The 20,553-nt window shown below is 45.5% G+C and overlaps 1 protein-coding gene across 1 annotated transcript in view; it reads right to left on the bottom strand.

Moving 5' to 3' along the window:
* The window catches only part of NCBP2 (nuclear cap binding protein subunit 2), a 31,464-nt gene extending 12,914 nt beyond the window's left edge, over positions 1–18,550 (bottom strand). The window contains exons 1-3 of the mRNA XM_029615318.1: positions 18,396–18,550; positions 16,716–16,897; positions 15,000–15,138 (exon numbers count right to left, since the gene is read on the bottom strand). Coding sequence (XP_029471178.1) covers positions 15,000–15,138; positions 16,716–16,897; positions 18,396–18,467 — 393 coding nt within the window. The 5' untranslated portion in view covers positions 18,468–18,550. The remainder of the gene's footprint in view (positions 1–14,999; positions 15,139–16,715; positions 16,898–18,395) is intronic.
* Between the last annotated feature and the right edge of the window lie 2,003 nt (positions 18,551–20,553).

Below are 20,553 nucleotides of genomic sequence, written 5' to 3'. Positions count from 1 at the left end.
ATAGTTTCCACTCTACAAGATGGCCCTGAAAGTGCCCCAAAAGATATTCAAAAACACTGACATTTTCTTATAGCCCAATCTGCACCTTTGAAAAACATTATTCCACAGCTCTTGCTGCAGTTCCTTGTTTGAAATGTTTTGACTTTTGCTTAAAATCACTTTTTACAACAGAAACAGTTCTTTTCTTCATCCAAAAGTATTCAAATCAGCTCAATTACTATGACTGGACATAAGTGGGCTCTATTTAACTTACGATGGGCCTTAAGGTAATTTTTGAACCGCAGCTAATTTGGGTTTGCTATGGCAAAGGGTGTGAAGACCCACGCTATCGACATTTGGGGGGTTTACATGTTCTCACTTACTTTTGGGATATTTCTATAATTGTTCTTTCATGCAGAATACTTCATGTAGATCAGTGAAGCAAATTACTTTAATGCGTTTTGATTTTTATATTTTAGAGAGAATGTGAAAAATGTACAAAATTGTGAAGACTTTTACAAGGCTACATATGACTAGTAATTTTACCTTAGCATTCAGATCAGGCTCACTAATCCATTGTTATTTGGGTCACCCCGGAGCAATTTCTGAAAATTGGTGTTATATTTGCTGGACTTCAGTCCTCAGGAAAAGAGGCAGATTTGAATGAGAGGTTACAAATCACTAGTAGCAAGTTCCCTTGGTTTGCTACTACAGTGGACCCTCGAGTTACAACCAGCTTGACATACGAACAACTTGGGTCACAAGCAAACTTTGAGTTACAACCTGAATGCCAGCCAAGTCCATGTGTATCCGCTCGTGCGTGCGGTTGCTTCTAATTGGGCGTTTTTTTTTCTGTCAATCGAGGTTTGTCTGGCTTGGTGGGTGCGACTTCTGCTCTGCTGTTGCAGTGACTGGCTGCTGATGAGGAGGCCTGTCCATCTCAGGCGCACCTAGCTCTGCAAATGTTCACAGGAGCACATAGGCAGACCTGGCATGGCATTGCAGCAAGCAACAGCATCACTGGTGACCAAGGAAGCTTCTGTGCAGCAGCAGCAGCAGCAGCAGCAAAGGAGTGTAGCACTCTGCTGGCTTCAGCAAGGTATCAGGAGGGGAGGAAGGAGTATGCTGGGAGGGGGAAATGAGTGTTTGAGGGCCAGAGATGTGCTCTGAGGGGGTGGGGAGGGAGGAATCCTCCCCCTCCTCCCTTCCTGCAAGCCAAAAGATGTCAACTTGAACGGTGAGTACAGTATGAAATTGTTGCTTCTGGTAGGCTAGGCACATATAACTTTTTGGTGAGTACAGTAGGAAAATTTTAGGTGTTTCTGGTAATTATGCACATTATACAACCCTTTTTCTTATGAAAATGTTAGATAAGGGGTGCTTTGGGAGGTTCGGAACACATTATGGGTATTTCCATTATTTCATGGAAAAAAATAGTCTTGACTTACAACCAACCCTCTGGAATGAACTGAGTTCATAAGTCAAGGGTCCACTGTATTTAGTTTGTCAATTTGCTCTAGCACTTCATTTCCTCTGAATTTTCACTTAAAAAAAAAAAATGGTTCAGGTATGGGTATCTCCCCAAAATCTCTAACATCCTCCTCCATAAAGACTGAAGCAAAAAATTAATTTAATTTTTCCACTATGGCCTTATCCTCCCTTAGCACCCCTTTTATTTCCCACTCCAGTCAACTAATGGCTTAACTTTTGCCTCTGACAAATCTCAAATTCTCTCTTAGCTCTATTTTCCTCATTAAGTTCTACTTTCCCCTTTTTTTTTTTTTTTTTTTTTTTTAAGATGCCTTTTTGGCTTTCATAGCCTCTTTCACAGCACCATTTAAACATATTGGAAGACACCTGTTCTTTATATCTTTTTTAATTTGGGGAATATATTTTATCTGGGCTTCCAAGATGGTGTTTCTAAACTGACTCCATACTTCATGAAGACTTAACCTTTGTAATTGCTCCTTTTAATTTCCTTCTAACTAGTTTCCTCATCTTATTATAGTCTCCGTTTTTAAAGAACAAGTTATTGCAGGAGGTTTTTTTTTTTTTTCCCTCCAGTGATGATCATCTCAAATTTGATTGCATTATGGTCACCATTATCCCTTGCAACAGATCCTGCATTTCAGTCAGTCAGATCTAAAGTGCACCTCCACACACACACACACACACACACAGTAGTTTCATAAAACAGTCACTTAGGTCTAGAAACAACCTCCCTAATTAAATATTTATAATTCTCCAGAAACCAACTGGGTTGGTGCCAGGAGGTTTTTGATGGATGGGTAACCATCCAACAATGCCATAGGGACCTAGGAGACTGGCTGTTTGAGCAACAGTCTCACTAGATTTTGGTAACTCTCTAGATTATTACAAAGCTTAAGCCATTTGGGAGGGGGGGGGCGCCGGCGGCGGGGAATGGAGAAATTACTTACCTGATAGTTTAGTTTACCTTAGTGTAGACAGATGGACTCAGGACCAATGGGTATTGTGCTCTTCTGCTAGCAGATGGGAGTCAGATTTCAAAGCTGACGTCACTCTACATATACCCATGCAGGAAGCTTAGTTCTTCAGTATTCTCCTTGAAAAGCCATTGTGGATATATGTTTGCTTAAATAACTTGATTAAACTTGTTTGAACTCGAACTGGTTCAACTGAATTTTTTTTTTTTTAAACTGGAGACCGCCAGTGCACTCAATCAATCAACACCGACACCAGACAAACTGTGGGTGTCTTGAACTAGAGGTAGGCCATGGCTTACCTGTACTAGCTTAGTCTCAAGGTTTGTTATCCGAGGTTCTCGTTTTCTGGGGCAGCCATGGGCGAGATGCTGAGTCCATCTGTCTACACTAAGGAAAACTAAATTATCAGGTAAGTAATTTCTCCATTTCCTAGCGTGTAGCCAGGTGAACTCAGGACAAATGGGATGTACAAAATCTACTCCCGAGCAGGGCGGGAGGCTGCCCGTGGCCCACTTAATACTGCCCTTGCAAAGGTTGTGTCCTCCCTAGCCTGAACATCCAGGCGGTAGAACCTGGAAAAGGTGTGTATGGAGGACCACGATGCCGCCAGACAGATCTCGGCGGGCGACAGTAGCTTGGTTTCCACCGAGCAGACTGCCTGGGCCCTCGTAGAATGAGCCTTAACCTGTAGCGGTAAGGGTTTTCCTGCCTCTATGTATGCTGCCTTAAGAACATAAGAACATAAGAAATTGCCATGCTGGGACAGACCAAGGGTCCATCAAGCCCAGCATCCTGTTTCCAACAGAGGCCAAAAACCAGGCCACAAGAACCTGGCAATTACCCAAACACTAAGAAGAACCCATGCTACTGATGCAATTAATAGCAGTGGCTATTCCCTAAGTATAATTGATTAATAGCCATTAATGGACTTCTCCTCCAAGAACTTATCCAAACCTTTTTTGAACCCAGCTACACTAACTGCACTAACTACCTTCTCTGGCAACAAATTCCAGAGCTTTATTGTGCGTTGAGTGAAAAATAATTTTCTCCGATTAGTCTTAAATGTGTTACTTGCTAACTTCATGGAATGCCCCCTAGTCCTTCTATTATTCGAAAGTGTAAATAACAGAGTCACATCTACTCGTTCAAGACCTCTCATGATCTTAAAGACCTCTATCATATCCCCCCTCAGCCGTCTCTTCTCCAAGCTGAACAGCCCTAACCTCTTCAGCCTTTCCTCATAGGGGAGCTGTTCCATCCCCTTTATCATTTTGGTTGCCCTTCTCTGTACCTTCTCCATCGCAACTATATCTTTTTTGAGATGCGGCGACCAGAATTGTACACAGTATTCAAGGTGCGGTCTCACCATGGAGCGATACAGAGGCATTATGACATTTTCCGTTCTATTAACCATTCCCTTCCTAATAATTCCCAACATTCTATTTGCTTTTTTGACTGCTGCAGCACACTGAGCCGACAATTTTAAAGTATTATCCACTATGATGCCTAGATCTTTTTCCTGGGTGGTAGCTCCTAACATGCCTTGATGACTTCTTTGATCCAACAGTCGCCTATGATGCCACTTCACAGCGGGAAGAAACAAGGGGAAGGACGAACAGATGATCCGTTTTACGCACAGGTTCAGATCTTTGCAGGTATCGGACCAGGAGTCTGCTGACATTCAGATGGCGAAGAAGGCGCGAGTCTTCAGAGTCTTTATGCTCATCTGGAGATGGTAGCGAAATGTTTTGGTTTATGTGAAACTGGGAAACCACTTTCGGTAAGGAGTGTACAGTGCGCCGCTGTATGGTGCCAGGCGTGAACCTAAGGAACGGTTCCAGACAGGATAGTGCCTGAAGTTTGGAGATGCGACGAGCTGAACATATTGCCACCAAGAATGCTGTCTTTAAGGTTAAGAGGCATAGTGACAGACCGCGTGTCGGTCTGAAGGAAACCCCTGCTAGGAAGTCTAATACTAGATTGAGGTTCCACAGAGATATCGAATACTTTAGGAGTGGTTGGAGTTGTTTAACCCCTTTCAGGAAGCAGGACACATCTGGATGAGCGGATCTGAAGCAGGCCAGTGCTGCGACTTGGACCTTGAGGGAGTTGAGTGACAACCCCTTCTTCATCACATCCTGCAGTAATTCCAGGATCATGGGAATTTTGGCTGTCCGTGGGGGGATCCCACGGTCTTCACACCAGGCTTCGAATACTCTCCAGGTCCTTATGTAAGACAGGGATGTGGAGAACTTGCGCGCTCGGAGCAGGGTGTCAATCACGGTCTTTGAGTAACCACGCTTCTTCAGGCTAGTCCTCTCAAGGGCCATACCGTAAGAGAGAATCGAGACGGATCTTGGTGGAAGATCGGGCCCTGCCGGAGAAGGTCGCATGTCTGCATACTATGGTCATCTTGGCCAGTCTGGGGTGACTAGTAGAAGAACTAGCCCCCTGTGATGTACTATCTTGAGAATGACCCTGCTCAGTAGTGGCCAGGGTGGGAAGGCATACAGGAGATCTTCCTCTGGCCAGTTCTGGACGAGAGTATCGATTCCCTGGGATTGCGGCTGAAGAACCTGGGAACTTGGGTATTGAGACAGGTTGCCAGTAGATCCATGGCTGGGAGATCCCAGCAATTTAATATCAGTTGGAAGGCCGTGTTAGACAGCGTCCATTCCCCCGGATCTAGGCTCTCTCTGCTGAGGTAATCCACTGAGAAGTTCTCTTTTCCCGCGATGTGGTAGGCAGAGATCTCTTGCAGGTTTATTTCCGCCCATGACATGAGAGGGTCCTATTTCCAGAGACACCTGCTGGCTCTTGGTTCCTCCCTGGCGGTGATGTAGGCAACTGTTTCGCGTTGTCTGACTTTACTCTGATTGACTTGCCCCGGAGTCTGTGGCTGAATTGCAGGCACGATAGTCTGACTGCTCGAGCTTCTAAGCAGTTTATGTTCCATTCTGTCTCTTTCTTATTCCATTGTCCCTGGGCCATCAGTTCCTGACAGTGTGCTCCCTACCCTCGCATCCGTGGTGAGCAAGATCCAGTTTGGTGGGGATAGGTTTACTCCTCTGCTTAGGTGGTCTTCCTTAAGCCATCATTGGAGCTGATCCCGAACTTCTGCTAGTAGTTGGAGGTGAACTGAGTAGTTCTTGGACACTGGGTTCCATCGTGACAGTAGAGAGCGCTGGAGGGGTCACATATGGGCCCTTGCCCACGGAACAACTTCTAGGGTTGATGCCATGAGGCCGAGGACTTGAAGGTAGTCCCATACCTTGGGACGTGGATTGGTCATCAATCTTTGCAATTGTCCCATCAGTTTCCTTCTCCTTGGAGGAGGGAGGAACACTTTGTTCTGTTTGGTGTTGAACCGGGCTCCCAGGTACTCTAGTGCCTGAAGGGGCTGTAGACAGCTCCTGGCTGTGTTCACGACCACCCGAGCTCCTGCAGTAGATTCTTGACTCTGGGGGTCACCTGTCGACTCTCCTGTGGAGACATTGCCCTGATCAGCCAATCGTCCGAGTAAGGATGTACCAAGATCCCTTCTTTCTTCAGTGTTGCCGCCACGACCACCATAATTTTGGTGAAGGTCCTGGGGGCGGTTGCTAGGCCGAAGGGTAGCACCCGGAACTGGTAATGGTGACCCAGTATTGCAAAGCGCAGGAAGCGCTGGTGGTCCTGATGGACTGGGATGTGAAGGTAGGCTTCAGAAAGGTCCAGGGAGGTTAAGAATTCTCCCGGTTGTACTGCCATTATAACGGAGTGTAGGGTTTCCATGTGGAAGTGTGTCCAAGATGGGCCAGAATGATCCTTCCTTCTTGGGAACAATAAAACAGATGGCATAGTGGCCAGTATTTTGTTGCAGCGTGGGCACCAGGGGTTATTGTCTTCAGACTGAGTAGTCTTGCTAGTGTGATTTCTACTGCTAGTCTCTTGGAGTGGGAGAGGCAGGGTGATCTCATAAATTTGTCTTGAGGGATGCTGCGGAATTCTAGAGAGTACCTTTCTCGAATGATGGTTAGGACCCACTTGTCAGATGTTATCTCGACCCATCTTTGGTAGAAGAGGGCAAGTCGACCCCCTACATCTTCTTCCTGTGGGTCTGCCTCTTCTCATTGTGGAGTACGGCTGGAGCCTGCCCCTGAGCCTGCTTCTCTCTTGGTGTGTCTGTTCTGAAAGGACTGAGACCTTCCGGAGGGGCGAGGTGCCTGGAACTGTGTGTTCTTGTAAGGTCTAAAGCGCTGCGATCCTCTGCCCTTGGTTCTTCTGGGGGAGGAACGCTGAGGTCTTTTATTCCGGTAGTCGTGGCACTGGAGATTCGCCCCATTTGTTGGCTAACTTCTCCAATTCACTTCCGAACAAGAGAGATCCTTTAAAAGGCATTCTCGTTGTTATTGTTCACCCCACCAGGAGGGCAGAGTTAGCAATCTATTAGGTTCCAGCTCCTCTGGGAGGAGGAGTTAGCAAACTGTTGTGGCTCAACCTGCCAGGAGGGTGGAGTTAGCAATCTGTATCGACCAGCTCGGGGGGAGGCGTTGGTAGTCTGATATGGCTAACCCCGCCAGGAGGGCAGAGTTGGCAACCTGGTAAGCGCTGGTTCCTGTAGAATGAAAGAGTTAGCACTCTGTTATAATTCTGCTTTGGAGTTGAGCAATCAGCCAGATCCGCTAGGGAGTTAGCACAATCTCTGTACTGAAGTAGCAATCTATTATGGATCTGTTCCCTTGAAAAAGGAGTAACAGTGATGATACTCCGTAGGCAGAATTAGTGAACTAATGTGGATTGGCTCCCACAGAGTGGTAGATGATATAATACCGCTCTATTGGTGTAAGGAATGAACACTTAGTAGACATGATGAATCCCTGGGCAGAAAGCAGATGACAGCGCCCCCAAGAAGAGATCCTGAGAGGAACCACCGGCTAGACTGGAGTATTGAGATAAACACAGATAGTTCTTTATTAGACTGGAAGTAGAACCACCAGAGGTGGCAGTAGTGAGCTGATGTGCTCGGCAGGGCTAAAGTCCTTCAGATACTGGAATAGCGATCTTTGAGTTGCTGAGCTGTAGAGAGAGACTATAGGTAGTGAGTAGACAGGGTATGCTGGATACATAACCAGTAGTGGAAGATACAGACATCTACCATTGTGAGTGTAAGGTCCTCTTATGCAACAGACAGTGCAAATAGAAGAAGCAAATAGAATGTTAGGAATTATTTATTTATTTAAAATTTTTTATATACCGGTATTAGTTGGGACATCATACCGGTTTACATACAACAAATTAAACAAATTAAGCTTGGAAATTACATGATAACAAGGAATTATTAGGAAGGGAATGGTTAATAGAACGGAAAAATGTCATAATGCCTCTATATCGCTCCATGGTGAGACCACACCTTGAATACTGTGTACAATTCTGGTCGCCGCATCTAAAAAAAGATATAGTTGCGATGGAGAAGGTACAGAGAAGGGCAACCAAAATGATAAAGGGGATGGAACAGCTTCCCTATGAGGAAAGGCTGAAGAGGTTAGGGCTGTTCAGCTTGGAGAAGAGATGGCTGAGGGGGGATATGATAGAGGTTTTGAACAAGTAGATGTGACTCGGTTATTTACACTTTCGAATAATAGAAGGACTAGGGGGCATTCCATGAAGTTAGCAAGTAGCACATTTAAGACTAAATCGGAAAAAATTCTCTCTCACTCAACGCACAATAAAGCTCTGGAATTTGTTGCCAGAGGATGCCAGGTTCTTGTGGCCTGGTTTTGGCCTCTGTTGGAAACAGGATGCTGGGCTTGATGGACCCTTGGTCTGACCCAGCATGGCAATTTCTTATGTTCTTCAGTATTCAGGAACAGGAGCCACAGGCGAGTACTGGTTCCTGTAAGCAGTCTGAAATAGTAACTCACAATAACTGTGTATGAGATGGCTTCTGGAATAGAAGAGAGTTGAGGAACATAGGCCCTCGTGGAGCGAGTACCGGTTCCTATCAGCAATAACTCACGATCTCCGTACCTGCGATAACGTCTTAGACAGAAAGGAGTCTTTGGGATTAGGAGCGTAGGCCCTCGTGGAGCGAGTACCGGTTCCTATCTGAATAGAACTCACAGTGTTCACTTCTGCGATCGCTTCCAGGCAATAGGAGTCTTCTGAGTCTTCAGGAATGTAGGCCCTCGTGGAGCAAGTACCGGATTCCGTCCTGTATCTGAAATCAAGAAGAGAGAGAGAGCGGGGCCCCCGAGGAGCGGGTACCCTTAGGTAAGTTTGTAGAGGCAGAGCAGCGGAGAAAGATTGCTTGCAACTATGAATCGAGTTAGCAAGGAGGAAAGACCTTTTATGTTGGAAGCAGATGACGTCACTACGGGGGGACGCCCCCGAGATTCGCGCCCTTACCGGTACAAGTCTGAAGTGCGCACGCTCGCCCTTACGTCATCAAGAACATGGCGGATCCATAGCGTCAAGCCAGCCCAGGGACTCCGGGACTCAGAGGCAGGGAGAAGCTGCGGCAGCATCTGTCAGTCAGTCCTGAAAGGAGTTGCCACAAAGGTAGAGAGGGTGGAGCGAAGGTGAGAATAGGCCCGAACGCAACACTCGTGAGGTTCGCTTTGGATGTTGCTTCTGCTGACCAATTCCGTAGCCATAGTTGTCTTCTGGCTGCCATTACTGAGGCAACGCCCATGGCTGAGGTGCGCACTAGATCTGAGGTAGCATCAGTGAGGAAAGAGGCCGCAGGTTCCATTGTTTCTCAGGACGTAGTTGTGTCTCTCGAGAGGAGCAAACAGGAATGTGCCACCAGAGCGCAGCAGGAAGCAATCTGCAGTGTCATTGCTGTTGCATCAAAGGCCTGCTTAAAGATGGACTCCAATCGTCTGTCCTGCATATCCTTCAGTGCCACTCCTCCCTCAATGGGAATCGTTGTTCACTTTGAGACTGCACAGACCATAGCGTCCACCTTCGGGAAACGCAGGCGTTCCTTGGCTTCGGGTTCCAGAGGATATATGGCTTCCAAGGCCCGCCCCCTTTGAAGCTGGCCTCCGGGGCATTCCATTCTAGGTCAATCAGTTCCTGGATGGCCTCCATCATAGGAAAGTAGCATGAGGCTTTAAGAAGGGACACCAAAATGGGGTTCTTCCTTGGTTCCATTATAGGGTCAGTGCCCAGAATGCCCATTGTCTTCAGAGTCTGGGAAACAAGGGCTGGTAATTCGTCTTTGTGGAAGAATCGAAGCATGGTTCTATATGGTTCCATCCCTGGAGGGATTTCTCTTTCTTCCAGGGAGTCGCTCTCATCATTTGAGGTGTCTGGATCCCTATTAAGGAGGTTCTTGGTTAGGTGAGGCATGTCTCGAAGAACCCAAAAGGTGCAGGAAGGGGGAGGCTCACCCCCTGTGCTTCCGGCAGAGGGTGAGCCTGGTGCGAAGCAGGGGCTGGTTGTGCCTGAACAAAGGTTTGCAGCCCTTTAAAAAATTCCACCCAAGAGAAAGTCCCTGGGTCCATGTTGATCCCAGGAGGGGTTATAGTAGGGACTCCAGAGGTGCCTTCCTGTGGGGGAGCCGAGTCGGAGATACATAGGTTCAGGGTACAGTCATCAGTGGTTCCAGACCCCTCTCCCGGCTGTGGGGGCCAGGCTTTGGTTCCTCTTGGGCCTCTTCGCACTGCTGGCACAGGAAAGACTCCAATTCAGGTTGTGTGGCTCTCATGCGGCAGGCTGTGCAAAGGGAGTGTCCCTTGGCCTTCTTGGACGGCGGTGCCATTGTTTGTGTGCATGGAAAGCTTCAATCGTCCAGGTAAGGGTGAACAGGGATTCCTTCCTTCCTCAGTGTTGCCGCCACCACTACTATTACCTTGGTGAACGTCCGGGGTGCTGTGGCTAACCCGAAGGGTAGTGCCCGGAACTGGTAGTGACGGTTCAGGACTTTGAAGCGTAGGTAGCGCTGGTGTTCCTGATGAATTGGAATGTGTAGGTAGGCTTCCGAAAGATCCAGGGATGTGAGAAACTCTCCCGGTTGTATCGCTCTTATGACGGATCGTAGGGTTTCCATGCGGAATCGGGGAATCCTGAGGTGGCGGTTGACCGACGAGGTCCAGGATGGGCCTGAATGTTCCCTCTTTCTTGGGGACGATAAAATAATTATTTCTCGTGGAGGCACTGGGGTTATGGCCTCGAGGGCCAGTAGTCTGGACCGTGTAGCTTCCACTGCCGCCCTCTTGAAGGGGTCATGGCAGGGGGACTCCACGAACTTGTCCGGAGGTGTTCGTAGGAAATCCAGGTAGGACCCCTCCCAAATGATGGCTAGGACCCACCCGCGGTAGAATAGGGCTAGTCTGCCCCCTATGGCTTTTCCCTTGGATGGGTCAGCTGAATCTCATTGTGGAGTGCGGCTGGGGCCTGCACCCAAGCTGGTTCCCCTCTTGTTGTGCTTGGTCCGAAAGGATTGGTTCCTGCCCGTAGGGCAGGGGGCTTGATAGTTGCTCCTGTAAGGATTGAAGCACTGGGAACCTCTGCCCCTGGAGGACCCGGGGAGGGGGGGGGGGGGGTCGCTGGTTTCTCTTTATCTTATCCTCCGGCAGGCGCGGCAATGGGGACCCGCCCCATTTGTCGGCCAGTTTCTCTAGTTCGCTGCCGAACAGGAGGGATCCTTTGAAGGGCATCTTTGTGAGGCGCGTTTTGGAAGATGCGTTGGCCGACCAGCTTCGGAGCCAGAGTTGCCTCCTGGCCGCCACCGCAGATGACACTCCTCTGGCCGCTGTGCGCACTAGGTCGGAAGCAGCGTCCGCGAGGAATGATACTGCTGGTTCCATGTCTTCTCCCGGGGTGTTGTTCCTGGCTTGTGATAAGCAGGCACGTGTCACCACAGTGCAGCAGGCCGCAATTTGTAGAGACATAGCGGCTACATCAAATGACTGTTTGAGGATGGACTCCAGACTCCGGTCATGTGCATCCTTGAGCGCAGCTCCCCCCTCCACTGGGATAGTGGTGCGTTTAGAGACCACGCGGACCATGGCATCAACTCTTGGGGCATGCACGAAGATATTTGGTTGCCGGGTACAGGGGGTACAGGGCTGACAAGGCTCGTCCCCCTTTGAATGTGGACTCCGGAGCACTCCATTCCAGGTCAATCAGCTGTTGTGCTGCTTGTAACAGAGGGAAATGGCGAGAAGTCTGTCGAAGACCCTCCAGCAGGGGGTTCGGTTTAGGTTCCCCCAAAGTCCCTGGGCCCGGGATAGCGAGCTCCATCAGGCATTGGTTAACCAGGTCCAGGAGCTCGTCCTTTGTGAAGAAGCGTCTCATGGTTTGGTGAGGCTCTGCCCCCGAGGAGAGCTCCCCCTCTTCTAGGGGTTCGGCTTCCTCCTCAGAGATGTCAGAGTCCCCACAGGTGGGGCTTCTGGGTAGTGAAGCCTGTGCCTAGGTCTTGAAGGGCCTGGGGCATGAGGGTCCTCCGGTTGAGCATGTGGCTGTCAGCCAGAAGTTCAGTTTGCATTTGAACAAAGGTGTGAATCCCCTTGAAGAACTCCACTCATGAGATCGACGCTGGATCAAAGCTGAGAGGCGCTGGTTCCTTGGGGGTCCCCTTCTGTGGGGACATCCCCCTGGCTAGGTCCGGGGTACCCCCTGAGGAGCTAGAACTCGGCCCTGGCTGGGACTGGACCTAGGCTGGATCTCCTAGGGCCTCCTCGCACTGTGTGAACAGGGCGGTCTCCTCGCTTTGTGCGGCTCTGATGTGGCATGCTGGGCAGAGACCTTGAGCTTTTATTTCTGTTTCGGGAGGTGCCATGACTGTCGGCGCCATGACTGTCGGCACGTAAACTCTTATGCGCTCCGGTGCGCTTAAGATAAGCGTGTGAGTTGTGCGCTTAGCTGTGCGCCCAGCCATAGATATGCGCCCAGCTCTGTGCGTGCAACTTATGTGCGCAAGACCTGATGTGCGTGTAAGACTATGCGCACAAGTGCTTCGTGCGCCTACATCGGAATTGTGCGCTCAGGGCGAACGGCGCGGCGAATAGGGCCAAGATGGTGACGGCGAGCACGCGGGCAATATGGCAACCCCCTCGGAGAGTCTCCACGTGGGTAGACCCTTGGAAATAACTGGGGCCTGGCCCTGCTAGGGCGGATCAATCCGGTGGCACTGGTCCTGGTCGGCGACCTGTGCTCCTCCTCAATCCTCGGAGACCAGATTCAAGCAGAAGATTTCTACCTTACCTTGTCTTTGGCGCTTCCCGGTTTCGTCCTGGGCGGTCTCCGGCTGCGAGGGAGAGGGCAAATACCTTCACCGCCACGCTCGAGGGTGCACCCGCTGCCTCTCAGCCGTGCCCGAGGATCAGGGGCTAGGTCCTCACCGCGATTCGGCCGCCAGACCGAGGCTTACCTCCGAGGGACCACAGAAATCACCTTGGGAATCTCAACTGAATTCTGTGTAATTCATATATAACTTCTCCATGTGTAAATTATAAAGTGTAAATTGTATTTTATTTTTACCATGTAAACAATCTCTCCGTGCTTCCGCCACGGCTCTTCAGTTAGAAAAAAGGATAGATTAACGATTTCTAACAGCCCTGTTTGACTTTCCCTGTTGTAATGTAACTTTCGCTTTCAGTGTTAATTGGTTTACCCCGAGTTCATTGTAAACCGGTACGATAAGACTTGGTTCTTGAGCATCGGTATATCAAAAGAATTTAAATAAATAAATAAATAAACTGGGGGAGGGACCCGAAGGTATCACCGCAGGAGAGCGGGGCTAGTCTTCAGGTAGGTTTCTTCTTTAAAATTTGGATTTTCTTCTTTGAATTTGTTCTAACGCTGTGAAAGCATGCAGATAGTCTCTAACTGCTATGGAGATGGAAAATATTGGAGAGCTGCACTTCCTGCAGGGGTATATGTACTAAGGGCTGACCAGATTGAAATCTGATCCGTCTCCAACTGCTAGCAGGAGTCCATCTGCTACACGCTAGGAAAAAATTAATTGAAAAGCACCGATCCAACTACAGATCCCTGAGGCACTCAATTGTTTACTCTTTTCCACTGAGAAACTGAACATTTAATCCTACTCTGTTTCTTGTTTTTTAACCACTCTTTTATCCACTCCATTCCCATTCATATTTTCTTGCCTACCTCCAACAGTCCCTCCTCCAAAGTCTTCTTTGGTGAGCACTAAGCTGAAGTATTGGTTTAATATTTCTGCTTTTTACTTGTCTTTCTCCACACAATAACCTGTGACTCTTTTCAATCTTACAATACCACCTCTGGTCTTCCTTCTTTCTCTGATATATCTCAAAAATGTCATCATATTTCTTTACCTCTTTGGTGATCCTTTCTTCCACTCGCGCTTTCACCATCCTGATTTCTTTCCTGATCTCTCTCAGCTTCACCAGATATTCTCCCCTGTGTGTATCTTGTTGAGATCCTTTGTAATTTTTGAATACTAATCTTTTTGCCTTTATTTTTTCAGCCACTTCTTTGGAGAACCATATTGGGTTTCTTTCATAAAGATGATGATATGCAAATACTCAATCTTCCACAGCTGGTGTATATGCTTGAAGTGTGGTATAACCAGGCAGACTAGATGGGTCAATGCGTCTTTTTATGCCATCATGTACTATGTTACTAGATCTTTTCATCAGTATCATATTGATATAAAAATTTGCTCATCAGGAACTGAACCAAATCACTGTGAACCTGGAAGATGTAGTAGGCCAGATTGACAAACTAAAGAGTAGCAAATCACCTGGACCGGATGGTATGCATCCCAGGGTCCTGAAGGAACTCAAAAATGAAATTTCTGATCTATTAGTTAAAATTTGTAACCTATCATTAAAATCATCCATTGTACCTGAAGACTGGAGGGTGGCCAATGTAACCCCAATATTTAAAAAGGGCTCCAGGAGCGATCCGAGAAACTATAGACCAGTAAGCCTGACTTCAGTGCCGGGAAAAATAGTGGAAACTATTCTAAAGATCAAAATCATAGCGCATATAGAAAGACATGGTTTAATGGAACACAGTCAACATGGATTTACTCAAGGGAAGTCTTGCCTAACAAATCTGCTTCATTTTTTGAAGGCGTTTGACAAAGTCCTTCATGAGAGGCTTCTAAGAAAACTTAAAAAGTCATGGGATAGGAGGCGATGTCCTTTCGTGGATTACAAACTGGTTAAAAGGCAGGAAACAGAATAGGATTAAATGTACTTGATGGACCCTTGGTCTGACCCAGCATGGAAATTTATTATTTTCTTAAGTGCAAATGGCAAAGCATTTTCAAAAAAATGAATGGTCATTTATACAGATTTTATGGAGTATATAACTATGGTTGTTGAATGTATTATTTGTGGTCAGTTGCATCACTGGTGTACTGCTAAAACATGAATGAGCACCTTCACCGAGGGTAGAAGAATTTGCTACACTTTATTTAAATAATCTATACAACACCTAAAATTATAAAATTAATGTTTTAAAATACACAAAAATATACTTCAAGGAATATCTCTAATGTTAAAGGAAAAACACACAATTACTATTTCCTATTGCAATTAGACCATACTGGGGAGAGGGATGGAAAGTTCCTACCTGACCACCAGATTTCCCACGACCATACTGTCTGCCCTCTTTAAAGCCTGCATCCCAGTCCGTCCTGATGATCCGGTCATCTAGACGTGTCCCATTGATATATCTCATCGCGTTTTCGGCATCACCTCTTGTATAATATCTTATTGGGGTGTCAAGGAAAAGATGAATCCATATAGTGCAGTAGCCTAAACTGATTATGGCCATGTAATACCAAAAGCTTAAAACCATCTCACATTTTTTTTTAATTATTTTTTTACATCATTTATATACTTCCACAAAAAACTGTTCAATGTGGTTTAAAATAAAAACGTCAAACAAATACATAAAAAAGAACACACAACAAAATACAATAAAGCAATATAATACATTAAAAGAAATACATTCGTATTAAATGCAAGTGTTTTAATTCTCAGGTCAGGTCCTCTGCTCCCCAGGCCAGTTGGGGCAGAAGATGGGGCACAGTCAGGGCTCACATCTTCTGAGGTCATTGCACAATCATGGCCAGATTTAGGGCCACTGATTACAGAGTTCTGGAAGGAGACCTAGCGTATGGCCCCCAGCCAAGGACCATTGCTGCAATGGGTGGGCTAGGGGGAAGCAGTTTATAAAACAATGGAAAATCCCCCATGTAGCTGCGAATGAAAATTCACAAAATCATATCCTAGCACAGTGCTAACTTTGCTGGAAGCCAAAAAGTGCAGGTGCTCCACCCATAACTCCACCACCGCCACCCCACTCCTGAAAAAAAAAAAAAAAAAAAAGGAATGTGGGAAAAGGATAGAAAGGAAAGTATGCCTGTTTTCAGATAACATGAAAATTTGCAACATAGTAGATCTGAAAGATGACTATAAAAAGTTGGGGAAAATAGTCAAAGATATGGCAACTACATTTTATTCCAAAAAAAAAGCAAATCCATAAACATGTGGAATACAGAAATACAAGCACTAAATACCTTTCTGGAGGTGAAGAAGAAGGAGAGCTTGGATTGTTTCAATAATCTCTAAGTAGCCAGTCAGTGTGACAAAGGAGTTGGGAAAGATAATTGTATGCTTGGGTGCATAAGAGGTACTGCTAGTAGAAAGAGGGAAGTAACAATATTTCTTTACAGGTCTCTGGTGATACCCCACCATGAGTAATATGCTCACAACTGGAACAACATCTATAAAAAGACACTGACAAGGTGGAGAGCTGACAAAAGGGGGGATGGCTTGAACTATAAGCTAGAGGTTGCACTAATATTGTTTTTTATTTCATTCTTTATATTTTTCCTCTCTTTTTGTTTCATTTATTCAAACAAAAAATGAAATTTAGAAAAAGAAAACAAGAAACAAAAGGAAAAGTGTTGGGTCTGAGCTATCCTCTTCACTTCTGCCACTGCCACCAAAATATTAATCTGTACAGTATCTTAAAGTGATTATGGTGATATAACATCAAAAGCTTAAAACCATCTCTTAACTTTTTATCCTTTTATCTTCCGGTTGGTAGTAATATGTGTGCCAGTTTTCACACTGCATAGGATAACTTAAAATGAAGAAAGAATATGCACACACTTAAAAAAAAATTACATTTTTACATAGACTGCAATGAAATTTCTCCACAGGCAATACCCAAAGTTATTTTGTCTTCAGTACTTTCATCAAGTGATGTCTTTGGTGAGCTGTCACCAACATATTAATAAGAACAAACTCACAACAATGTCCCCCAGCTAAAGGATACTCTACAAAACAGAATCCACATGCAGTTTTCTTAATTTTGTCAATGCCCATAACGATTTTCTTTACATCTCCACTTTTGCTGAACAGCTCATAAATTTGTTCTTCTGTTGTATAAAAGGAAAGATTTCCCACATAAAGCGTGGTACTATATCTTAACAGCTTCTCCTGCTCTTGTATCTTGCCCTGGAATATCATCAGTCCACAAAGGGGGAAAAACATAATTAATCCAAATTCCCTTTCTGTAACACACCATAGTTTAGGCCAACCTGATCCTATCTTCAAATTCCAAATCATCTTTCCAAAAAAAAAACCCAAAGGCTCACAGCAATGTAGAACACAAAATAATTACAATAACTTTTGCTTATTAAAACCCAAGGAGTAGGAAACTACAGATTATTTATTTGATGTATATGCTGTTTTTCAGGCATGTTTCTATGTTTCTATTTAAGAAAATTACTTTTAGGTACTTCCCTATCCCCAGAGGGCATACAATCTGAGGCCTAGATTCATCATTTCGCTATAATAAATTAAAAAAAAAAAGTGCACTAGGATTGGTCAAGCATAAACACCAACCCAACATATCATCGTGTTTCGTAGCAACTGCATCAGGGGCTCATTTATTCACTTAAGGTGAAACTAGACCGTTCATTTTCTGATTTAAGAAAAGGAAATTCCGCTGCAGTTTTTCTTAATACAATGCATATTGCGTGCCCTGAAAATAAGCAGTGGATCTGGTACAAACCTAGGAAATTGATTATCATGTCGGCTTGGTGCCAAGTCTAAGGGAAGTCACTAAAAATCTTTCTAAATTTTATTTGCAACAAAAAAATGCTAAAAAGTAATAATGGGACCAATGATTTTGGATGATCAGCACGATCTCACATTTGCAAGGGTGATATGATGTCATAAATAGTAATAATGCTGCATAAATTGCTTCTTTATAAGTAAAATTAAGTGTGATTTTGGGAGTTCTGGTATTTATCTGCATTCAAACAAGTTTAGACTTATTTTTAGGTGACTAACCCAGTTACATTTACAAACGCAGTCTAGAAATTAGTAAGCAATTAAAGTAGGTACTTCTTTATTAAATGCTGAGAGGCTGTACTATACATTTGCACAAAAGTAAAACATACAGGAACTATACTACCAACAATATTTCACACACACACAAAAAAAATATCCATGCATTTTCAGCATAGGATAACTGCCCTTTATCTCACTTATGTATTCTGGGTCAATACATACAACTCTCCTATCTATACCCAGCAAATTGCACAATAAACGAGATTAGCAATAAAACTAAATGGGCAGGACATTTTCTTAATATTAATATTCTGTCCATGGAACTAAAACGTTTCTAGACTTATAGATCAGTTATATTACACAGCAACAGAAATGCATCGTAACACTTATTAACCTATGAAGTGAAGGGAAAATTTAATATTCCAAGAAGTTCAACTGGGGCTCACACCACCAATCCCTCGCCTCGACCCCCACCTTCCATTATTTTCTTGCCCATTCTATGACTCCTGAAACAGCGAAGTCCTAGCTCCTCCGCCCCTCCATGCTAGCTGTACTGCAACACAGCCTCCGGAGCTCCTCCGCATTCTGCCACCGCCAAAGCTCCCACAAAGGGCGGTGCGAGGCTCCAGCTCGCAGAGTAGGCGACTGGTGCGCTTACCCGGAAACGCTGGTCCCGGTACCTACTGAGCTCCACGTAGGAGTCGCTTCGCAGAGGGTTCAGCGAACACATACTCCACTCTGCCCAGCTCCCTACGTTTCCGGCAACCCTCGAACGCGCAGGGGAGAAATCTCTGACAAGCCAATCAGCTAACTCCTGCCTCCAACCGTAAGCCAATGGAAGGAACGTTTACTCCCCACGTGCCAGAGGCCGTGTTTCTCCAAAGTAAGCCGGTGTGAAACGCAACCCCTCTATAGAGAGTTCCCAGTTGGAAATTTCTACATTAAACCCCCCCCAACTATCGTGCGACAGGTATCAAGACAGGACTGTGTTTTATCTACTGCAGTTTTGTTTTGGTTTTGTTTTTTTTTAGAGTTCCCTTGTTCTTATTTCCTATGCAAATGTCAATCATGTGCTGGACCGTATTGTAATTTTGGCAGGTCAAAAACCAAACAAACATAGGACTAGTCTATATATACTCAAAATATAGATGTAACCCGCTAAAGTCAGGATTTCTCAATTTTATGAGTCTCTGATTACCTCACTCGTCGTATTCCTCTCCAGATCATTTATAAATATATTGAAAAGCACAGGTCCAAGTATAGATCCCTGCACTCCACAGTTTACACTTATCCACTGAGAAAATTGACCATTTAATCCTACTCTCTGTTTCCTGTCTTTTAACCAGTTTGTAATCCATGAAAGGACATTGCTGTAATGTTTGACTAATCTGCAAATTCCTGATCGGAAGTCTCTGCAGCAGCCAACTCATGAAGTGTCAAAATTGCTTTAAATTCCAAAACAGAAAAGAGCACATTCAATATTTGAAAAATGACAAACAGGGTTATCTTTAGGGACCTTTATTTTCATTTTGATTTCATTTGTTCTGGGAATTTGTCAGTGTTTATTACAAGAACAAAAAAGATATTTACGCCAGATGGATATCCTCTGGACTTTTATAAATCTTTTCGCAACAATTTCAATGTATTATCCACTATGACACCTGGGTCAGGCGGATAAACCGCGTACTTAGCCATACCTTCTGATCAGGTCTAAGTGGTTGACTAGGTCTCCGATGGCGGTCAGAACATTTTTTGGCTGTTTGGCTGGCCTTGAGCAAGGCTTGCTGGATGGAGGTCCAAAGATGATGAGGTTCTTCGGCAGAGAGCTGGGCCGCTGGGAAAGGAAACGTCCAGGAACAGGCAGAGGTGGATGAGGTTGCTTGCCATAGACCAATTGGAATGGTGACGAACTGGTGGCGGCGGAAGGGTGCGAATTGAGGGCAAATTCGGCCCAAAGAAGCAGGTCCGTCCAATTGTCCTGTTTGCTATTGACATAGATGCGTAGAAATTGTTTAAGAGTCTGATTAGTTCTTTCCGCTAGACCATTGGTATGCGGGTGATATGCTGAAGGGTAACATCGAACTTTTGACAGAGTGATTTTCAAAACTTGGTGATGAATTGGGCTCCCAATGAAGGAGGAGACATAGAGTTTGACATCATCGCAATGACAATGACACCTTTACAGTGAAATACACACTGCAGCAACTTCTAACACCAGGACTCCATGTACCAGAATCACCTGCTTCACAAAGGGTCTGCTGCCTGCACTAAAGCTTATGAATAGGATAGAGAAGCTTTCACACTGTTCTCATTGTCTTTTAGTAATGCTGATAGATTTCACTTATGCTTGCCAAATTAGTGACCTTGCTGAGTATATAGAACTGACCATAACAAGGGACGCATTATGTATAAGGCAGTATTATTGTTGCAATTCCTTTCACAAAGGCACTTACAGAACTGCAATTCCCGACAGCCTCTCCGGCAAATGACGTATCAGTATTCACATGACCTGAAGCCAGAACAAAGGAGAAGAATCGGGAAAGTTCCACGCTGGAGGAAGGAGGGGGTCACCTAGCCCCTCAGTCTGAATATGCTTGCTCAGCAATGTGTAGAACGCATGTGCAAGAGATAAGAAATGTGAAATGTATAAAAAGTTTCTCCCTGCAAAGGGGGGTGTGCAGTTTTACTGAAAACCATTTCAGCTGCATCTAAATTGCTAGCAAATAAAACTTTTCCTTCTCAGACCAGTGCCTGAAGTCTTCTGTTTGCACCTGCTGTTTGTTACCCTGTTCACCAGGATGATCTTGGATAGGCCG

The sequence above is a fragment of the Rhinatrema bivittatum genome, chromosome 9 (assembly GCF_901001135.1).
Source record: "Rhinatrema bivittatum chromosome 9, aRhiBiv1.1, whole genome shotgun sequence".
Lineage (NCBI taxonomy): Eukaryota > Metazoa > Chordata > Amphibia > Gymnophiona > Rhinatrematidae > Rhinatrema > Rhinatrema bivittatum.
This window is presented reverse-complemented; position numbering and strand designations above follow the sequence as displayed.